Consider the following 20,366-nt stretch of genomic DNA (forward strand, 5'->3'; position numbering starts at 1 on the left):
AGCCAATGTCTGACTCGATAATTGTTAATGTAGAGTTAAAAAAGAACATCATGGGTGAATGTGTCAGTGGGGAAAACTTCTCAAAAAATTTACCTATGGCAAATTTATTGGGATTTAGATCAATTCCAATAATCCTTGAGGCTCCTGCAGCCTTACAGCCCATGGCAACAGCCAGACCAACAGCTCCCAGTCCCCAAATTGCTGTAGTAGATCCAGGCTCTACCTAATAAAGGGAGTAAATTGAACAAGTCTTAAGAGCCACTGATGTGACTAAAAATAATTATGGAGAACGACCGTTGCAAAATTCCAAAATTAATTTCATTCGTCTAAAGGACCCTTTTGTAGAATTTAAAAGTTCAAAATACGCCAAATGGTCATTGTTCCCCCTGCAAAACAATGAAAAATTATGCAACTTCAGCAAATTTGTACACCAAATTATGATGCAATCCTGATTTAAAACTTTGTGTACTGGCAAAAGATCATTTTACTTTTTGAAAGTATTGATGTCTTGATATGTTTTAACTTCAAAGTGTGCATAGCAATGCTTTGTTTAATGTTCTTTGTGTCTTTTTTGCAAACTTTAAGGTAAAATAATGGTCACTTTTAAAGGCCTATCTCAAGGTCTGGTGTACTGTAAAAACCTGTGTATAAGAACATAAAAATTAAGAATCTGATCGGCTAAAATCTCCCACCCCTTTGCACACTTCACATAATAAACCATTATAGGCTAGAATATTAATACTGGTCATGGAGTATAGAGTTTTTTTTTTTTAAACATTATAGTCCCTCACATGAGATACAAAAGGGCAACAAAAACTAGCTGAAACTCTAGCAGTGCTATGAGATTGCAATACTGTACTGTTAATACATCTTTAGTTGTGTGTACAAGTTAAACATGTAAAAACAGGGCACAGGGCAGGCTGGTATACAGCACAGTGTCACACCCACAACCACCCATGAAAATTTCTTCTTTTTTCCAAACAAAAATCAAGAGCCCAATAGAACCCAGGTAGGCTAACTTTACAGTTGACACGATTGTAAAAACATACAGAGGTTGACTTGAAAAGACCTATGAAATTTTGCAATTTTGCAATTGATGGAGGATTCTGTATATTTATGGGGGTAATTGCTCTTAAATCTAAAGCAAATTAATGCATAATTCAATCTTATAAATAATGGTAATTGAACTGAGGGGAGAGCAGTTTGGTCTAGTCAAATCAGTCACTCAAATACAGGATTACTTAGTCTGTGCAAAACACTTCATTGACCTAGTACGGAGCTGGTTTGTAAAAAGTTCTTAAGGTTGTCTTCATTTTCCTGCAATTTGAATGGTTATTTTGAAAAATGACTTGAAATCTGATTGGTTATTGTGTTTTAGTAAAGCTTTCTCTTTGGATGGGAGAAAAACTTCAGATTGCAAGGATCACCAGTGATTTTATAATGGATGTGGTGAATTAGTTGCCAGTAATCGGATCCTTGTGTTTGAGCAAAGATTACTGGGATTGCCACAGGGAAAACATTGCAGCTTGCTAGAAGGAAATATGCAGCAAAAGGTTGTTTTGACATTCAAGAAAGAGAGATTGATGGTTTTTTGCTGCAGTTTTTTCATATATGGATAAGATAATGTTAACACAAGGGAAGTGTAAGTTTTCGCTTAAATCACCATGAAATATGTTACAAAATAAAATTATATCAATAAACTTCTCCCCTTGCATAAGGCATCTACTTAGTGAAACTGTCATGGCGTAATGGTTTTGATAAATTACAAATCAGAAATTGCTAGTGAATAACTAATCTAAGTCTTTTTAGTTGTATTCCTGTATGTACAGCCTGTTTTCAAACTTGTTAACATAAATTATTAAATAAACAAATTGTGACATCTGCAAATATACCTAATTTAAAAGGAGAGAAGTCATTTTCAGTTAAGATGCAAATTGCTTTTACCAGGCTGTTACTCTTTGAAAGGATGAAATAAGCCATGAAAAACATAAGGAAATCTCTTGGTCAAATGATAATTTGTTTGGGAAAAATACAAACGTTTTGAGCTGCAACTTTTCTCCTCTGACTCCTTGGAGGATCTTGTCAGGAAAAGCAAAATCACATGTACTTCGGCAGAAACTGAGGACAAAGAATCAGTTGTGAATCCCTCCTAAAGCAACCCATTTGTATCCAACAGTATCCAACAGTACTCATCCTTGTAGGGTCCAGTCTTGAGCTAATTATCAATGCTGATTTGCTCTCATTGATCACAACAAAGAAGCAACGTAGGTGTTTCAACACTTCAATGTATCACAATTTTATGGTAGACGTATCAAAATGTATCACAATAGGCATATTAAGGGTAAGCTGCAGGAGGCCAATAAGTGTCTTTATGTGATAAGGAGTTTGTGCAAAGAGGGCTATCAACAACCAGATGTAGATTCCATTTTTAGATCAATTGTTTTTTACCTAAACTAACATATGGTCTATCCATATACGTCTCCTCAATACCTGAATTAACAACGGTCCAGAATTTTCTACAGCACTGCTTTAAACGTAAACATATTTCATATTACCAAATTGATATATATATATAGTGTATTAGAAGAGGTTGATCGCTCACTATTCAAGATCTCCAGTATGCCTGGTCACCCTCTGTACCCTTCTGTCTCTAAAATGAAAGAAAGCTCAGTGCGCCTCCGAGATCCTAGTAGTCAACTCCCCAGGGTTACTACCCAAAAAAGTTTTTTTAATGGGCTCTTTTTTAAATATAGAGTAGCTATCTAATGTAATGTCTTATATTATGTAATGTCTTATATTATGTAATGTTGATAGCCTTGTAATTATTATGGATAGCCTTGTAATTATTTTTATATAAATTTTCTTCTTTTAGCATCTTTTTTTTCTTAAAAGCAATAAAGACCTATTATTATTAATCACAACTTTATGGTAGACGTCTTTTTATCAAGTTACAGTATGTATACAAGATTATTAATAATATAAATGAATAAAGGCTGATAGTTTCTAAGGAAATTGTTTGGGGCTGCATCGGTGGGGGTAACGAAATAATTTGAATATATCAACAAAGTTGAAATGGTAAATTGGCCACTGTTAAGAGTATAAAAGCTGACATTTCAAGTGTTAGCCCTTAGCCGGACGAAGGGCTAACGCTTGAAACGTCAGCTTTTATACTCTTAATGGTGGCCAATTTACCATTTCAACGTTGTTGATATATTAAAATTATTAATAATATAAACTGCCCCAAGCAACTGACGGGCTATTTTAGTAAAACAATCTCAAAGACATGGTTGATCCCTTAGAGACTTGACATCATTAGATCTATTACATATTAAGAAGAAATGTGGTCAGACTTCTTTTAAGTTCTTGGCTGCAAGTGCCTGGAACAAATTGCCAAGAGAGATACACGAGCTGAAATCACTTGCACAGTTCAAGGTCAGAACTTTTACCTACTTAATGATTACGGATAAGGCCAATCACATTTTGTAAGATCAATGCTTAGTTCTAGGTTAGAATTTTTGTTATTAAGTTATTATATTTATTATTATTATTATTATTATTATTATTATTATTATTACAATTATATTAAATGCTCACACACACCACTACAAAGTTCTGCTGCCTAGAGGTAGATGTTGTAGTGCTCTGTTGTCAAAAAAAAGTAGACTGAATGCATGTAAAATAATTGAGTTATTTCTATCTCTAAATTTGCAGACCATTTCAAAACTAACCTTGCTTATGAAGAAAAGTTAATTTGTAGATTTCAGACTTATTTCATGGTTGTTCACCGAAAAACTTTTTCTTTCCTTGTATCAGCATTATCCAAATCCATTTCTGATAAAACAGTGGTGAAAAAGCTATGATCTATCTCCAAACTTGTTTTTTTGGACAATAACACAACCTTTCACCACACACTTCTTTCTAGCGACTTGCAATGTTTGCCCCATGGCAACCCCAGAAATTTCTATGCAAACACTAGGATCTGATTTCTAGTAGATCCTTTGATGAGAAATCTAATTTCAGCATGAATTCAGGAAAGTGGCCAAGTTTTTAATTTTATACTTCCCCTATTTTGATGCAAACTCACATTAAATATATCTAGACAGTCAAAGACTGGAGCTACAGGAATAGCACAATTATTGTAGCATTGAAAGGAACTGTCCAGAGGTTTTATACTGACCCTTGAAAGTAGTGTTACAGAAAAATTTTTTATGTCACACACACAAAACAGAAAACCTGCTGCATCCTACATATTCATGAGTACTTTTTACTAGTTGATCTTTTGCCTTTCGGTTGATGCTTGTGCTACTTGTGCTGGCTTCAATACTTGCAACGGAACAAGAATTTTTTGTTCAAGCCGTGTGTTTTCTAAATTGCTGCCAGCATAACTGGACCTGGGGTACGCGTCACAGACATTTAAATAAAAACAGCCCTCAAATTTGTTTCTCTCAAGAGAAAAAGACTGCTGCCCAGTTAGCCCAATGGATAGTGTGCTGGACTGTTGTGCGGGAGGTCGAGGGTTCGAGCCCCAGCCGAATCAACACTCAAGGTCTTAAGATAATTGAGAAGAATTTTCTACCTTTCTATAACATCAAGAAATGGTTAGATATTCTAGTCTTCTTGGATAGGGATGAATAAATGGAGGTCCTGTCTCCTGCAAGGTTGGGGTAGGAGACATTAATTTCCCACACACGAAATTAGTGTGTGATGGATGTCCTCCCCTGGGGTGGGATGGTGGGTTTGTTGTGAAGGCCATAAGTTAGATAACTCATCGGGTTAATTACGTCACCTTCGTTAAATAAAGAATATTGTATTGTATTGAATTGTAAAAAGAGTCGGATAGACGACGAAAATCCTGTGCTACAGTTACAAGTAGGCGTTGGTGGATGCCACTGCAAAATTAATTTGAGAAGTTTATCGTCTTTTTTAGTGTCATGTATAGCAAAAACTGAAGATATCATATCTTGGAGCTACATATTAACTATCTCATTTAAACAGTAAAATGCTTTCTCTTTAAAGAAAAAAACTTTCCTCTAATCTTCCTGATCAATGCCTTGATCACACCTATCAAGATAATTCTGCAAGGAAAACCTTTGTTTTCAATCCCACACATCATGAAATGATTTGGGAGATGTACATTTATTGCTTTCTGCTGTCCACAATGGTGTCACAGCAAGAACTCAGAAAACACAATGTGCTAGTGGCTATAATCCAGAAATCACAAAAAGTATAGAAAAACAATAAGTAGCACTGGGAAACAATGTGTCAAAATTGGGTCAAGATTGAAATTCTACTGTTACAATCACCCACTCACTCATCACGCCTCCTTTAGAAGGCAGTGGCCACAATAATGATGTTACTAAATTAAAAGAGATGCAAAGTATAACCAAGTGCAAACTCAGGTTAACAAAACCAAAGAATCTCTCCCTACATCTGAAAACAAAATAATATCTAATCCTACCTTTGCAGTGTTTAAAGCTGCACCATACCCTGTTGAAATTCCACACCCAAGGAGACACACTTTCTCAAGGGGAGCATTGTCAGCCACCTAGAAATAAGTACAAATGAAATTTGTCAGTGTTAAAAAATAAAGAAACAAACAAAAACAAAAAGAGGAAAGAAAAGTTTAATCACCTCTTTCAAAAGAAGGAAACAAATTCTGTCAAATTGAATTCAACTCTTAAAGCTAATTCCCATGGTTATGAATAAGGTTTAATGCGATGAAATTTGAAGAAAAGGTGTCAAGTGTAGGTCAAATTATCTATGGAATACAGTGTAGTTTGGGGTTGCAGAGGTACAACCCAATGTTCTTCACCTGGTAATGTGCTTTGTAAGTAAATATTGCAGCACAAGAAAAGCATGATACCAGTTACAACTGTCATTTGTGTCATTTAAAATCATTATGGTAATGGAGGGCTGGAAATTGGAAATTTCAGTGTTGTTGTGCTATTCAGTTTTTTGTCCATATTGCAATCAGGCTGCAGTGAACTCTAGCCCTATTTGCTACCGGTAAGTTAAATTTCCAGTGGAAGACAAAAAAAAATTATTCCAATTGTTCTGAATTTTTGTTTAATTTTAAGTAATTTTTCACCCTAGTTTGTCCTGCTCATCTTTTGGAACAAGTCCAGAGTGATTATGCCTTTACATTGAGATGTCAACATCTTTCTTTCTTTGTATATGTGACCAAGGCAGGCTCTGATGTTGTTATTTGAACAACGAGACAGACTTATAGCCACAATAAAATTTATTTATACAGGAAAGTACAAAAGAAATAAAACTGATAAAAAGAAAGGGTGATTGCAAGCAAATCCTCAGTAAAATAGGTCACTAACTTGAGGTTACATGCACTGGAGTTACTTTTTCGTGACCAAGAGGTTCTGAGCTTGTAAGTGCTGGTCTTGACACTCTGAACTACTGAGTTAAACTAACTCTACTTCTTTTATAAGGAATCGAACAATAGCAGGAAATTCTCTAAAATTTTGGAAGTTAGGTGTGATTAGTCTAAAGGAAATTTATGATGCAAATCCTGTGTGTATGATAATTTGGTTATCATAGGAAATAGTTAGGTGTGATGGTGCGACTTAAAGGAAATTTATGATGCAAATCCTGTGTGTATGATAATTTGGTTATCATAGGAAATAGTTTGGTGTGATGGTGTGACTTAAAGGAAATTTATGATGCAAATCCTGTGTGTGTGTGTTAATTTGGTTATCATAGGAAATAGTTTCTGAAGATGTAAATCTAAAATTATAACAAAAAATATTGCAATGTCATGCACAATTGTGAGCCTGGTCACACACTCCCCTGCTTAACACTGTCGTCCTCGACATGTAAACTTAGTTAAAAATTAGTAACTTAAATATAATTATATTCCATATAATGCTAATAAGGCAGTTATCACTAAATATACTGAAAGTTCATTGACTGTAATAGTTATAGAACTTGTTACTGCAGTTCTTGGTTGTTTGAATTTATTCTTGTGTTTTCCAGCTGTTTTCCTCTTTGTTCGTCTTGGTGATATAGGTACAGTTTCTGATTCAGGGTCCTCTGTTCGGGGTACTGGTTCTGCTGAAGGTGTTGGATCTGAATTAGGTTGAACAATTGGTAATTGTTCCTGTGGGCAAACATGGTCACTTGTGACTGGAACTATAGGTTCACTTGGGGTGACTGTGGCTGCTGTTGGGCTTGTGTATCCCTTAGGGAGAATTAACACAAATTCTTCATCTGCATTGTCTTCTTGGTCAGTTGCAATATTGGAATCTGTTGAGAAGGGTTTGACAGGTTTAGGTCTATGTTCGTTCTGTTCCTTGCTAGGACTGACTGTGCTTATCCTCAGGTTACTTCGATGCACTTAATTTCACCGGGACTATCCACGGGTTCCACTGTGTAAACTGATACAAGGTTGTCTTTTGGGACATTGACAAATTTGTACAGAATAGAATCTCAAGCATCTTGAATCTTGTTACGTCCACGTACATGATTTCTCAGGTACACCAGTTGTCCTTTCTGGATTGGGATGTCGTATTCTCTGTCACAGTGTTGTTCATGTCGCTTCTCAGCCTGTTGCTTGAGGTGCTCCCCTGCTCTTTGGTATGCATCTCTCAGTCTTGCCTGGTGTTCTGTTAGCCAATCAGCATGGTTTTCATCAACGTTTTCATCTTCACCCAGGAGTAAATCAATTGGAAGTCGAGCTCCCCATCCAAACATGAGAAAGTGGACTGTATGTTGTAGATGAATGTGGTGTAGCATTGTAAACATACAACAACTCTGGTAGGTATTCTGGCCATTTACGCTTCTTTGCTGGTGAGAGAGTTCTAAGCAGGTCATGCATTGTTCTGTTGAACCTCTCACATTGTGCATTTCCTTGTGGGTGGTATGGGGCCGTTCGTGTCTTCTTGATTCCATTAAGTCTACAAAGCCCAGTGATAACTTCACTTTCAAAGTTTCTTCCTTGGTCTGAATGAACTCTGAGAGGAATTCCATACTTAAAAAACCATTCTTTTACAAGGACTTTAGCTGTTGTAGTGGCTTTCTGATCTCTTGTTGGAACTGCACATGTGAACTTTGTGAAGACATCTGTCATAACAAGGACATTCTCCCTTCCATCTGTTGCTGGTTCAAGGACTGTAAAGTCTATTGCTAAGATTTCAAGTGGCTTGGTTGCCACCAGGCTTCCCATAGGTGGTTGGATCCTGGGGTTTGGCATCTTTGCCAGAGTACATCGTTCACAGTTCTTGATCCAATTCTCCACATCTGAATACATTTTGGGCCAATAACATCGTTCTCCAATCAGTTGAAGGTTTCTCTCTAATCCCTGATGTCCTGTATCATCATGCAGGCTGGTAATGACTTTTTCTCTCAGACTGGCTGGTAACAGGAGTTGTTTCAGTTCTCCAAGTTTGGGATCCTGTACAACTCTGTATATCAGACCTTGGTCTCTTGTAATTCTATTCCACTGTCGTAACAGGGTGACACACTGGTGGGAAAGTCTTCTCCTCTCATCAAGGGTTGGTTTTGTGCCTTTCTCCCAGAACTTCATAAATTCCTTGATTGTAGGGTCTGCCTTTTGCATGTTGATAAGCTCTTTCTTTGTATGAGTGGGGAATGAGGTTGTAGCAATCACAGTATTGTCTCTAAGTAACTTTTTATTTTCATCTGATGTTAGATTGACTGTGGAGAGATTAAGGTCTGGTTCATGTACGGCCATTCGTCTCACTTCTATTGGGATGGGTGTTGTTACAATTGCATGACTCAGGTCAGGTGGTGCAGGAGTTTCCATGGTGAGTATGGACTCTATATGTAATAGTTCATCTTCTCTTGACTCTTCTGTTTCGTCCGGCACTGGTCCATGAGGTTGACGTGATAAAGCATCAGTGTTTGCATTGGATCTTCCACTCCTGTAATTGATAGTGAAGTCAAATAAAGCAAGCTGAGCTGCCCATCATTGTTCTAAAGCACCAAGCTTGGCAGTTGTTTGCAAGTACTTCAAGGGGTTGTTGTCAGTGAAGACTTCAAATTTTGAACCAAGCAGGTAGGTCCGGAATTTCTCAGTCACAGCCCATTTTAGAGCTAACAATTCCAGCTTCATGGAGCTGTAATTTCTCGGGTTCTTTTTTTCACTTGGCCTCAACCTTCTACTTGCATAGGCAATGACTTTGCGCTGACCATCCTGGTCTTGAGACAGGACTGCTCCAAGTCCAACATGACTGGCATCTGTTTCCACAATAAATGGTTTGTTATAGTCTGCAAAACCTAACACTGGTGCGCGAGTCAACTTTGTCTTCAATGCATCAAATGCAGTTTGACATTCTGAGTTCCATCGCTTCATGAATGGGACATTCAATTTTTTTCTAATTTCAGCTTGTGCCAACAGTTGTTCACTAATTGGTGAAGTGGTCCAGCAATTCTTGCAAAGTCTTTGACAAATCTTCTATAATAGCTGCAGAATCCAAGGAACGATCTAAGTTCTTTGACAGTCGTTGGTGGTTTCCACTCTGATACAGCTCGTGTCTTGTTTGGGTCTGTTGTAATATCATCAGATGAGATCTGGTAACCAACATAAGTGACTTTGTACTGGAGGAACTTACACTTCTCTGGTTTGAGCTTTAGGCCATGCTCTCTGAGCCCTGTGAAGACTCTGTCTAGTCTCTCAATGTGCTCATCAAAGTATTAGAGTAAACAATTATGTCATCTAGGTAGACGAGCAGTATTTGGAATATGTAATCGTTCAAACAAGTCTGCATAAGCCTTTGGAAGCTGGCAGGACTGTTAGTCATTCCCATGGGCATTCTGTTGTATTCAAAAATTCCGAACAGTGTCGTAAAAGCAGTCTTGTGTCAGTCCTCCTCATTCATAGCAACCTGATTGAACCCACTTGCCATATCCATTGTTGAAAATAATTTTGCATTACCGATGGCATCAATTGACTCTTCAATTCTGGGCAAAGGGAACTGATCTCTGATTGTCTTGGCATTCAGACGTCTGTAATCAACACATAGCCTCAAGGAACCATCCTTTTTTCTAACTAACACAATAGGAGCAGCATAAGGACTGTGACTTTCTTGGATGATACCATTATCCAGAAGCTTTCGTATGTGATCCTTTGCCTCTTGAAACTGGTTTGGTGGGATTCTACGGTACGGTTGTGCCACTGGTACTTGATCTATGGTTGGGATCTTATGTTTGACTGTCTCTGTGTAGCCAAGATCATTTTCATCCTTTGTGAAGATGCTTGCATGCTTCTGAAATAGGTTCTCAAGCTTGTTTGCTTGTTCATGGGTACATTTTACATCTGATAAATCAGTTGGGCACACAGAGGGTTGTTCTTGCTTGTTTTCTGTTGTGGATTCTCTGACAAACACCATCGCTTCATTGATTGATACTCTTTTGAAGTCAATGTTGTTTTTAGTATCCTCAACATCTTTAACCTCAAGAAGTACTCCTATCCGAGTGTGGGGTTGAAGCCAAACGTCTTCGTCAGTAACATTGGCAACTCTTACATGGAGCTGTCCATTATTTACATGAATAAGAGTACTGATGATAACAAGATTTCCTGGCACATGTCCATTCAGTGGTTCCACAAGGACAGCAGTGTTTCTTGTTTGGGGTCCTTGCCACCCATTGATTCTAACAACAGAAACTGATCCAGCTGGGACTCTAATCTGAGACTTTCCAGCTACTTTTGCAAAACCACGGACTGAGATGGAGTTGGTTCTGGTCGTAATCTCCAATACTTAGCTCCACTGAGGGGAAGTTCCTGTTTTTCCATTCTTAAAAGGTTCGTGCAGTTGGGCAATTATGTTCATCCCATGTCCAAGGGATAATCTTCTTGCGTTACCTAGCCTCTTGACTCGCTGGACTCTCTACAACTAAAATTCCTCTTCGTGGGATCATGACTCCCAAGGCTTCAACGTCCAGTTCTAGATACCCAATGTACGGTATCACTAGTCCATTTGCTGCAGTTAATTTCAACCAATCGCCAGTAGGTAAAAGAGTTTTTCCTTGCAGGCGAAAGTGGTCATTGAAAAATTCTTCTGTAATTGTAGATACTTCAGATCCTGAGTCTAGAAGGCAAGGTATATCTCCACCCAATCGTACTGTGACCACTGGGCACTTTCCAACTGCCTTTTCGTATATGGTTGACATATTCTCATTTGAGCCATTGTTGTCCCCTTCTGTCACTTGGTTCCTTGTGACAGGGGGCATTAGTTTGGCGACTTGTCAGGGTGCAGTTTACCTTGTGGTGGACCTCCCCTGACAGCTAGGTTGTCCTTTGTTCGGCAGTTCCTGGCAATGTGTCCATTGCGGTTGCATTTGAAGCAAACAACGTTAGAACGCTGTCCACTCCATTCCTTGGCTGGGTGTTGGGTCCTTGGCTGCTTGAGGTCTCTTATTGAACTCGTCAGTTCTTCTAAGGAATTCTGTTGCTTTAGAAGGGCATCCAAAACCTTATCCATAGGGGTGGTGGTGGAACTAGCGTGGCACTGAGAGCTCTCAGGTGCAGCAGTCGATACTTCTTGGGATAGCGGGGTTCTAGGCATAATTCGCTGTGGTCTTTCTTCCTCTTCTGACCAGCATAGTGCCTCTTCCCTCAAATCCAAGAATGAAGGGTCACGCTCCCTGATGAACTTCTTCAGTTCTTTTCGAACGAAAGGATCCCTCACATTGTCCACAAATTGGTCTCGCAGAGTCTTCTCTGGGTCAGGGACTGCCTTTGGATCTGCTTTTGTCCCGTTCTTGAGTAGCTCATTTAAGGAATACGAGTATGCTCGAAGTTTTTCACTTTCCTTCTGCTTTCTCTCATAGAAGAGCTTTAGGAGTTGGGAGCTTGAACGTTTCTCCCCAAATGCCTGTGTAAGAATATGCAGGAGGAAGTCTGGGTTGCTTCTATCCTTCTTGCTGTACATTTGCACCTCTTCCTTGGCTGGCCCTTCCAGATGAGACATTATGAAATCCACTCTCTCAGCTGGTGTCATTTCTCTCACCTCGAAAGTAGTCTTCACTTCTTCAATAAAGTCCTCAACTGGCTGGTCATCTTCTGTCTTCCTTCCGGTGAAATTTTTTTATTTTCTTATCTCGAGGAATGACAACAATCTGCTTCTGTCCATTCGTACTAGGTGTCGATGGTTGTGATGATGACGCTGTAGCAGACTCTTTCAGGGCCTGGAGTTGGTTCATAGCTTCTTTATACTTCTTGGTCGATTCTTCTAGGTCTTTCTTCAACTGCTCACCAGACATGATGATTCACTGCTAGTGCTGTTATTGCAATCACCCTTTTTTATAAAACTGGTATATATATGTATATATAAGCGAAATAGGCAACGTAGGATCCATGACAGTGCTCGACAATGAAGGAGCGATTACAGTAGCAAATGGACTACTCAAGTGACGCACATATGGATTTTAATACAGCCTGTTTCGTAGACCTACAAAAGTTGATCCACTCATCAGTTAAACTCCATACACACAGTGTGTATGGAGTTTAACTGATGAGTGGATCAACTTTTGTAGGTCTACGAAACAGGCTGTATTAAAATCCATATGTGCGTCACTTGAGTAGTCCATTTGCTACTATATATATATATATATATTTTTTTTTTAAATTGGTTCTTGACTTCTTTTGTACCCTGCTCGCAGCGCCAAATGTGACTGAGGCAGGTTCTGATGTTGTTATTTGAACAATGAGACAGACTTATAGCCACAATAAAATTTATTTATACAGGAAAGTACAAAAGAAATAATACTGATAAAAAGAAAGGGTGATTGCAAGCAAATCCTCAGTAAAACAGGTCACTAACTTGAGGTTACATGCACTGGAGTTACTTTTTCGTGACCAAGAGGTTCTGAGCTTGTAAGTGCTGGTCTTGACACTCTGAACTACTGAGTTAAACTAACTCTACTTCTTTTATAAGGAATCGAACAATAGCAGGAAATTCTCTAAAATTTTGGAAGTTAGGTGTGATTAGTCTAAAGGAAATTTATGATGCAAATCCTGTGTGTATGATAATTTGGTTATCATAGGAAATAGTTAGGTGTGATGGTGCGACTTAAAGGAAATTTATGATGCAAATCCTTTGTGTATGATAATTTGGTTATCATAGGAAATAGTTTGGTGTGATGGTGTGACTTAAAGGAAATTTATGATGCAAATCCTGTGTGTGTGTTATAATTTGGTTATCATAGGAAATAGTTTCTGAAGATGTAATTCTAAAATTATAACAAAAAATATTGCAATGTCATGCACAATTGTGAGCCTGGTCACATATACATTATTAAACTGTATTTAATTGTGGCTGACCAAATCAATATTCAGTTATTAAATAATCAATCTCTATATCCTCATTGCATCTTCCTCAACAAGTGTTTTCATCTTCTTACTTTATTTCTGTTACTAATAATTTTACAACTGAAATTCCTTTCCTCTCAAATAAAGAAGTACTTGAATGGTTTTTACCTTGTTTAACCCAACCAAGTTGAAGTTCCATTATAGGTTGTCATATTCTTTATTTCAGCATTATAATTACCACAGTTAACATCTTTCTAAAACCTCTAAACAACTTTGAAGCTGTGCTTTTTATTTCCACATTGCAAGTTTCCTTTGTATGTTGAATAGGAATGGTAATAAATACTTCCTATTCAATTTTAATCACTTCCTGTTTGAAGTGATCACCTTTCAAATCTTAATGGTACTCAGTAACTAAAGTTAAGTTTTCTTCATAACATGGTCCTTATCTTCCATGAAGGAGCTGACAAATTTCTGCAACCCATGACCACATTTTCCACTGATAATCTCAAGGTCTGGAACATTTGAAGCATTAGTACTTGGTTGGATGACCCAGTTTATGAAGAAGTCAATCCAAGAACTAACATTTTACCTTGTTTCATAATCTCTAACACAGTACAGGATATTTTTTGCAATCATTTGTAATTATCATAGTTACCTTTGCTATTGATATTTCAGCAACAACTGTGTACTCACTAAATGTGCTAGTACCCATAAAATGGTACAATGTCTGGCCTTTGCATGACAATCGCGATGTACCCTCAGGCATTACACCTTTTCCCTGAGTTGTTCTAAAATCAATCAGCAAAAGACCAGTTATGCATTGTATTCCTTAACCATAAGTCACAACATTGACTGCAAGAGAGCAACTCTGCCATTCCAGTGAGTTTTCAAAAGTTCACCAAACACTATCTACTACTGTGATCACATCAGTGATTGAAACACTTTAAAATAAACAATAAATAATTTAGCTTCATAAACCATTGACCCTGCATATTACAATAATGGTATTTATTCCAAATGCTCAAAGGGCTAACCAAAATTAATGTAACAGAAATTTGATATTCAAGGCATGTATGATAGCAAGCAGTTTTAAAATGTAACTGTGGCTATCACCTTGTTGGGTGGAGAACACACTTCTCTTTTTTAATAGTTTGTTTACACAATTTGTTCATAAATGGGACATACTGATTTAAAAGATCTGGTGGCTGATCTTTGCTAAACAATTTGAACTGTAAACAGTTTAAAAGAACATTGTTTCACTATCAACCTTAGAAAAAATTAATGGTTTCTCCAGAGACTTGATAGTTATTTTCAATTAAGTAAAAAGTTTCAATACTAAAGTTCATTATTTGGTAAATTCTTTGTTCTACTTCATTCACTAATTACACACTGATTTAACCAAACATTGTTCTCTGTCATGGGAACTTTCTTGCTAAAGATATTTTAAATTTAAATGGATGCATGTTAAACAAGTATAACTACTGACACTATAGCTAAGAGACAGCAATCAGCACTTGCAAAGTTAAAGTTCATTAAATAAAACTATGCTTCACCACTGTGATGCAGTTCACCACATGCTTCCAATAAGAACCCTTGATTCTAATGAGACAAGTTTTTCTGTTGTTGACAAACCAACAGTGACCATTCTGTGTTCACTTACCGAATTGTACTGCAAAGATTTGTCTTTGGACTTTGGCAAAACTTGCACTCACCACATTGAGGTATGTAAAGAGGAATAACATGATCACCTTCCAAGGAAAATATAATTATGGATTAGTGAAAGCTCCAAAACTCTTTCTAACAATATTTTAACGTAATAATTTGCACTATTCAAATGACCAAAAAAATTTAATATCATAATGACTTAAATGCATTTCATATCAAGGTGTGTTCTTCCAAAAAATTAAGAGCTGTTGTTATACACCTGTGGTTTCCCTTGCTCTAGAGACAATTTTTATTGGCTAATTGGTAATTGTGAATGCAACCCTGCCAAAATTCAGGCCTGTAAGGGAGTTGAACCCATGATAACTTCAATATTGGTACAGTGCTTTCCCAACTGAGCTAACAAGACAACTGGGAGCTGTTCAATTTGTTGGTTTGCAATATTACCTGTGGAGTGATTAATGAATGACTGTGAATATATGAATACTGAACTGCAGACTAATAAATGAATACGAGTGATTGTTGCAATGGATATCTTAGCAGTGGAATTTCTTTCAGAATTGTTTATATTCATCTGGCATTTCTATGAAAAAAATCTTTCACCTGCAAGAAAAAGTGTGACCATTGTTTCAACTCTTTCATTGAACTCTTACAAGTTGACACCATAGGCATAATTATTCTTCACACCATTCTCTACAAGATCTCCTAAGATCCATCTCCTAAGATGATGATAATGAGAATTTGTTTAAGAATCAAGAGCTTTTCTGGTAGGTGATCATTTACATTTAATCTCATGACCTTAATATACAATTCAGTGGTGATAATATTAGGAGAAATTACAGATGCTCAATGCTAATAACTCTTAGTAGTCTGAGGATTATAAATCACTGCAGTACCAATAGGCAGAAATATCAACAGAACACCATTTGGAGGGCGGCCATTCAATACACTTTTTGGCTTAGCCTAATGAACTCTAAATACTCCATACTGAATATACCTATGCCTTCTGCAGTATTAGAACTTCTAGCTTGCTCTAAAGCCAGCACCTGGGGTGACTTGCATTTAAATCATGCAACATACCTCTTTCAAACAAACCCTTATTTCAGGATGTGGCAGACCTTTGAGGGCTAATTTTTGGAAATAGTTTTTTTTCATGTCAAACTAAGAGTTATTATTTAACTTAAGTCTGTGAGAAAATTTTGGTAAAATATTGAAATGTCCATAAGTTATTTACAAAAGCCTATCGTATGCTTCCCATTATATGAATGCTTTTTGTAGATTTTGCTTATTAATCAGTACTACTGTACTAACAGCTTTCATCAGTACTACAGTACTAACAGTACTAAGCCTCTCGCGAGCAAGCATGAATACCTACATACTAGCGTACTAACTACAACTCTCGAACAAGCAGGAATACCTACGTACTAGCGTACTAGCGTACTAACTACAGCGAGCAGGACTAGCGTACTAGCGTACTAACTACAGCGAGCAGGAATACCTACGTACTAGCGTACTAAGTAAACCTCTCGAGCAAGCATGAATACCTACGTACTAGCGTACTAATTAAACCTCTCGAGCAAGCATGAATACCTACGTACTAGCATACTAACTACAACTCTCGTTCTTTTCATGCATGCCATGAAATTGAACATTTGATTTAGTCTGTGAAAAAAGGAGCATATTGATAACCATTGGGGTTTGTGTTTTTGTGGTGTGGACCTTATTTTTAGTGCAGTAATGTAGTGGAGAACTCGCACTGCATTTTTTTGGTGATCTCAAACTGACAGTTTTCGTTGAAATAAACCATTTTATGAATTGCAGTTTTTTCTTTAACCCTTTTAGAAACTACATTTTGGTAAAACAAAGTAAGCAATAAATCCTAATGAATCTTTAATAAACATGAGCTTGAGTATGCTACCTAAGAGAACGTGAAAAATTTGAGATGTTAAATAAACTCGTTCTTATCCAACAAGGGGTAATATAGTGTGGTTTCAGCCTCGAACATTTTCTGTTTCATCTGTCCTGAGATCACGGAGAAACCGTTTAGGGAAGTTTGTGTTATTGAGAAAAAGAATACCGTTAAAATTGCACTTGCAAAGTTTTGGAATTAAATTATTCATATAGATATGTCTTATTAGATATTTTGTTGTGTAGTATCGCTGAGTATTTTTACGAGTTGTGCAGTATTTGCTGTATTTTGTGGTACTTGGTAAGGACAACTCATCACGGCTTGTTGCTCATATGTTTAGTATGTTAGTACTGTAGTGCTCGGTCCGGACATTTCATTACAGCTTGTTATTCATTTGTTTAGTGCGTTAGTACGTTAGTACCTTAGTACTCGGTACGGACAAGTCATCACGGCTTGTTCTGAATTTGCTTAGTACCTTAGTACTCGGTACAGAAAACTCATCATGGCTTGTTCTGAATTTGCTTAATATGTTAGTACCTTAGTACTCGGTACGGACAACTCATCACGGCTTGTTCTGAATTTGCTTAGTACGTTAGTACCTTAGTACTCGGTACAAATAACCCATCACGGCTTGTTCTGAAGTTGCTTAGTACGTTAGTACCTTAGTACGTTAGTACCTTAGTACTCGGTACAGACAACTCATCATGACTTGTTCTGAATTTGCTTAGTACGTTAGTACCTTAGTACTTGGTACGGAAAACTCATCATGGCTTGTTCTGAATTTGCTTAGTACGTTTAGTACGCTAGTACCTTAGTACTCGGTACAGACAACTCATCACGGCTTGTTCTGAATTTGCTTAGTACATTAGTACATTAGTACCTTAATAATCGGTGTGGACAACTCATCACGGCTTGTTCTGAATTTGCTTAGTACGTTAGTACCTTAGTACTCGGTACGGACAACTCATCACGGCTTTGGAAGGTTTTTTACTCAGCCATTAGACCTATTTGTTTTATCTTCTTTTTCAACTGAATATTTCCTAAATTTATAATTCCTTTGGATAGATGTAGATAAACAAATAAAAGAAAGATAGAATTTTTAGGTTTATACTGGGCAAGAACAGCAGAACTTAAACAAGTCTGATCAAATCGGCTTAATTTTAATAGTACGTTAATCATCTGTACTAAGCAAAAAACAAGAAAAAAAGAATCCTATTTTGAGCATGGTCTAAAACCTATTTTCTAACTGAATTCTTTAGCCTGCCAAAGTGTGAATAGCTGATTAAAACATGCCAACATAAATGACTCCACAAGGGTTTCTTGTGGCAAATTATCCAGGGCCTTGAATTTCAATAGCATAATTCAGTTGCACATGCATCTCTCTGCATTTAAAATGAGAATGTTAATGGACAAAGGTAAAAAGGAGAAGAGTCTTAAGGTGAGAGTAAAAAAGAAGCCTCATGGTCACCACAAAAAGTAAAGAAATTTGAAGCAAAATGGTGAAGGAATCTCAATGAAACAGATAAAGGCTCGGGGTTTGGGCAATCTTTGCTGCTCACACCTGATCAGCAACCGTAAAGTCTTTTGCTGCCACATGCTTTTAAATTAGCCACTTTGGAGTTGAAAAAAAGTACAGTTGAAATCAAAAGTTACTGGTAACTTTTACATAGTTACAGCAAAATACATTTTTGCTAAGAGTCTCCTTAGACTCTGCAAGACTCTCCTGTGTTTCTACTGGCGGTCAACATTTCAAGTTTTTTAGAGTTTCGACAGAACTTAACATGTGGTCACCCAAAGGTGTGAATTGCTGGGAAAACTTTGGAAGCAAAAAAAAAAAACCTTGTTTTTATGCAGATGTGTCTTCTTTGAACAAATTGATAGGGTATGTAAACTTTATGGATTACTTTGAAATTTGGTCTGAAGACTCTCCAGAGACCAACCTTAATAACCACGAGGGGGAATTCTGTTTTTCAAAATGGATCTCCCAGTATGCCCTCCAATGTAATGCACGTCTGTAAGATTTTCATCAGCAAACTTGACAAATAAATTGCTAAGCAACCAATAAGAATATAAAAAATCCTCACACAGGGTTCAGGACCAACTCCTCGGGATTGAAATTGTGCAGAACTTTTACTTGTGCAGTCAGATATGTGATTAATGCAGTAAATGGCTTCACAAAACACCTTCACATATGTGATTAAATTGCTTAAAAGAAACATTTAAGACTGTCATGCCCCATTCAGTTTACAATTAGATCAAGCTAAAATGAAATGACTTTTTCTGAATAGTGTAATGCATAACCTTTCCATTACTGTATGGTTTCTGCTGTTTATGCTTCACAAAGGGGCTTAATTTTTTTTTTTTTGCAAAGGATGCCCATGAAGGTCAACTGTATCCTTAATAGTTTCTTTCTAACTTGGCTTACCTGGCTCAACTCTTGTAACTCCTTCACCAACACTTTCTACGATACCACCTCCTTCATGGCCAAGAACGCAAGGAAACATACCCTCTGAGTCATGTCCCCCAAGTGTGTAGCTGTCTGTGTGACAAACCCCAGTTGCAAGGATTTTAATACGCACCTCTTTAGCCTTAGGAGGTGCTACCTCAATGGTTTCTATAACAAGTGGTTTTTTGGGTTCCCAAGCTACAGCTGCAAGACACGACAAGGACTGGAAAACAAAATAAATTGACATAGAAAAAAGCTTGAAAACGTCTAAATACAACCTAGCTAAGCAAACTGACATGAATTGTTCCCTACAGATCTTTCATTTTCAAAAAGAGTTTTGGTCCTCACCATCATTTTCAACATAAACAACTTCAACTTGAAGACCTTCAAAATATTTCTAAACCTAACGAGTCATACTTTTCTTTTAGTGCTGGAAACATCAACAATTACAGCAATTCATTGCTAAAAATCTTACATAAGTAGACAGCAGAAGGACCACAAGTGTCATACCTATCACTCTGGGAGAGTCGCACGCTGTCAGATGAGACATGCAAAATGCTCTTTTGAGAAAATCTTGTACCAAGTACATGTAAATAGTAATTTGCAGGCCAAGTTATGTCCGACTCTGTTTTATCAAGGGCAAGGTAACAACTCAGTAATGTAAACAATCATTGGAACTATTAACAGTCCTCTTTCTTTATTAGCCCATCAAAGAGTAAATGCCTGCACCCTCCAGAAAGAGCAGAAAACATGATTTGTATCTCCTAGCGGTACTGAAGAAGGCAAATGATAATCAAGTGGTAATCAGCATGCTAGACTAATTTTGGCTCTGTTTGATCAAGGTAATAACTCTGTAATGTAAATAGTCAATGGAACTACACAAAGTACACTTTCTTACTTGGCCCATCAAGGAGTAGGTGCATGCACCCTTCAGAGGGAAACAAGGTTCCCCTTTCCTACTGGTAATCAATTTTCTCAACCAAAAATTTACCATCTCTTCCTACTAACACTAATCAAACTAAAATGTGTGGTTCCAGAAAATATCCATACCCCCCACGGAAGATCAT

The 20,366-nt window shown here is 37.3% G+C and overlaps 2 protein-coding genes across 4 annotated transcripts in view; both read right to left on the minus strand.

Annotated features, from left to right (window-relative positions):
* LOC111328033 (alcohol dehydrogenase class-3) overlaps nucleotides 1-20,366 on the minus strand; it is a 40,679-nt gene that overhangs the window by 17,349 nt on the left and 2,964 nt on the right. For all 3 annotated transcript variants that reach the window (XM_022932383.2, XM_022932382.2, XM_022932380.2), the window contains exons 2-6: nucleotides 19,279-19,522; nucleotides 14,943-15,030; nucleotides 13,938-14,070; nucleotides 5,459-5,545; nucleotides 94-223 (exon numbers count right to left, since the gene is read on the minus strand). In XM_022932383.2, coding sequence (XP_022788118.2) covers nucleotides 94-223; nucleotides 5,459-5,545; nucleotides 13,938-14,070; nucleotides 14,943-15,030; nucleotides 19,279-19,522 — 682 coding nt within the window. The remainder of the gene's footprint in view (nucleotides 1-93; nucleotides 224-5,458; nucleotides 5,546-13,937; nucleotides 14,071-14,942; nucleotides 15,031-19,278; nucleotides 19,523-20,366) is intronic.
* LOC148738299 (uncharacterized) lies at nucleotides 11,202-12,039 on the minus strand. Its single transcript, XM_088747721.1, has one exon. It carries the CDS (start codon nucleotides 11,970-11,972, stop codon nucleotides 11,202-11,204), a length of 771 nt encoding a protein of 256 aa, XP_088603847.1. The 5' UTR covers nucleotides 11,973-12,039.

This window comes from Stylophora pistillata, chromosome 2 (genome assembly GCF_964205215.1).
Source record: "Stylophora pistillata chromosome 2, jaStyPist1.2, whole genome shotgun sequence".
NCBI lineage: Eukaryota > Metazoa > Cnidaria > Anthozoa > Scleractinia > Pocilloporidae > Stylophora > Stylophora pistillata.

Excerpts from the sequence above, each read along its gene's own strand:
- LOC148738299 (XM_088747721.1), bottom strand. The coding sequence starts at position 11,972 with ATGACACCAGCTGAGAGAGTGGATTTCATAATGTCTCATCTGGAAGGG.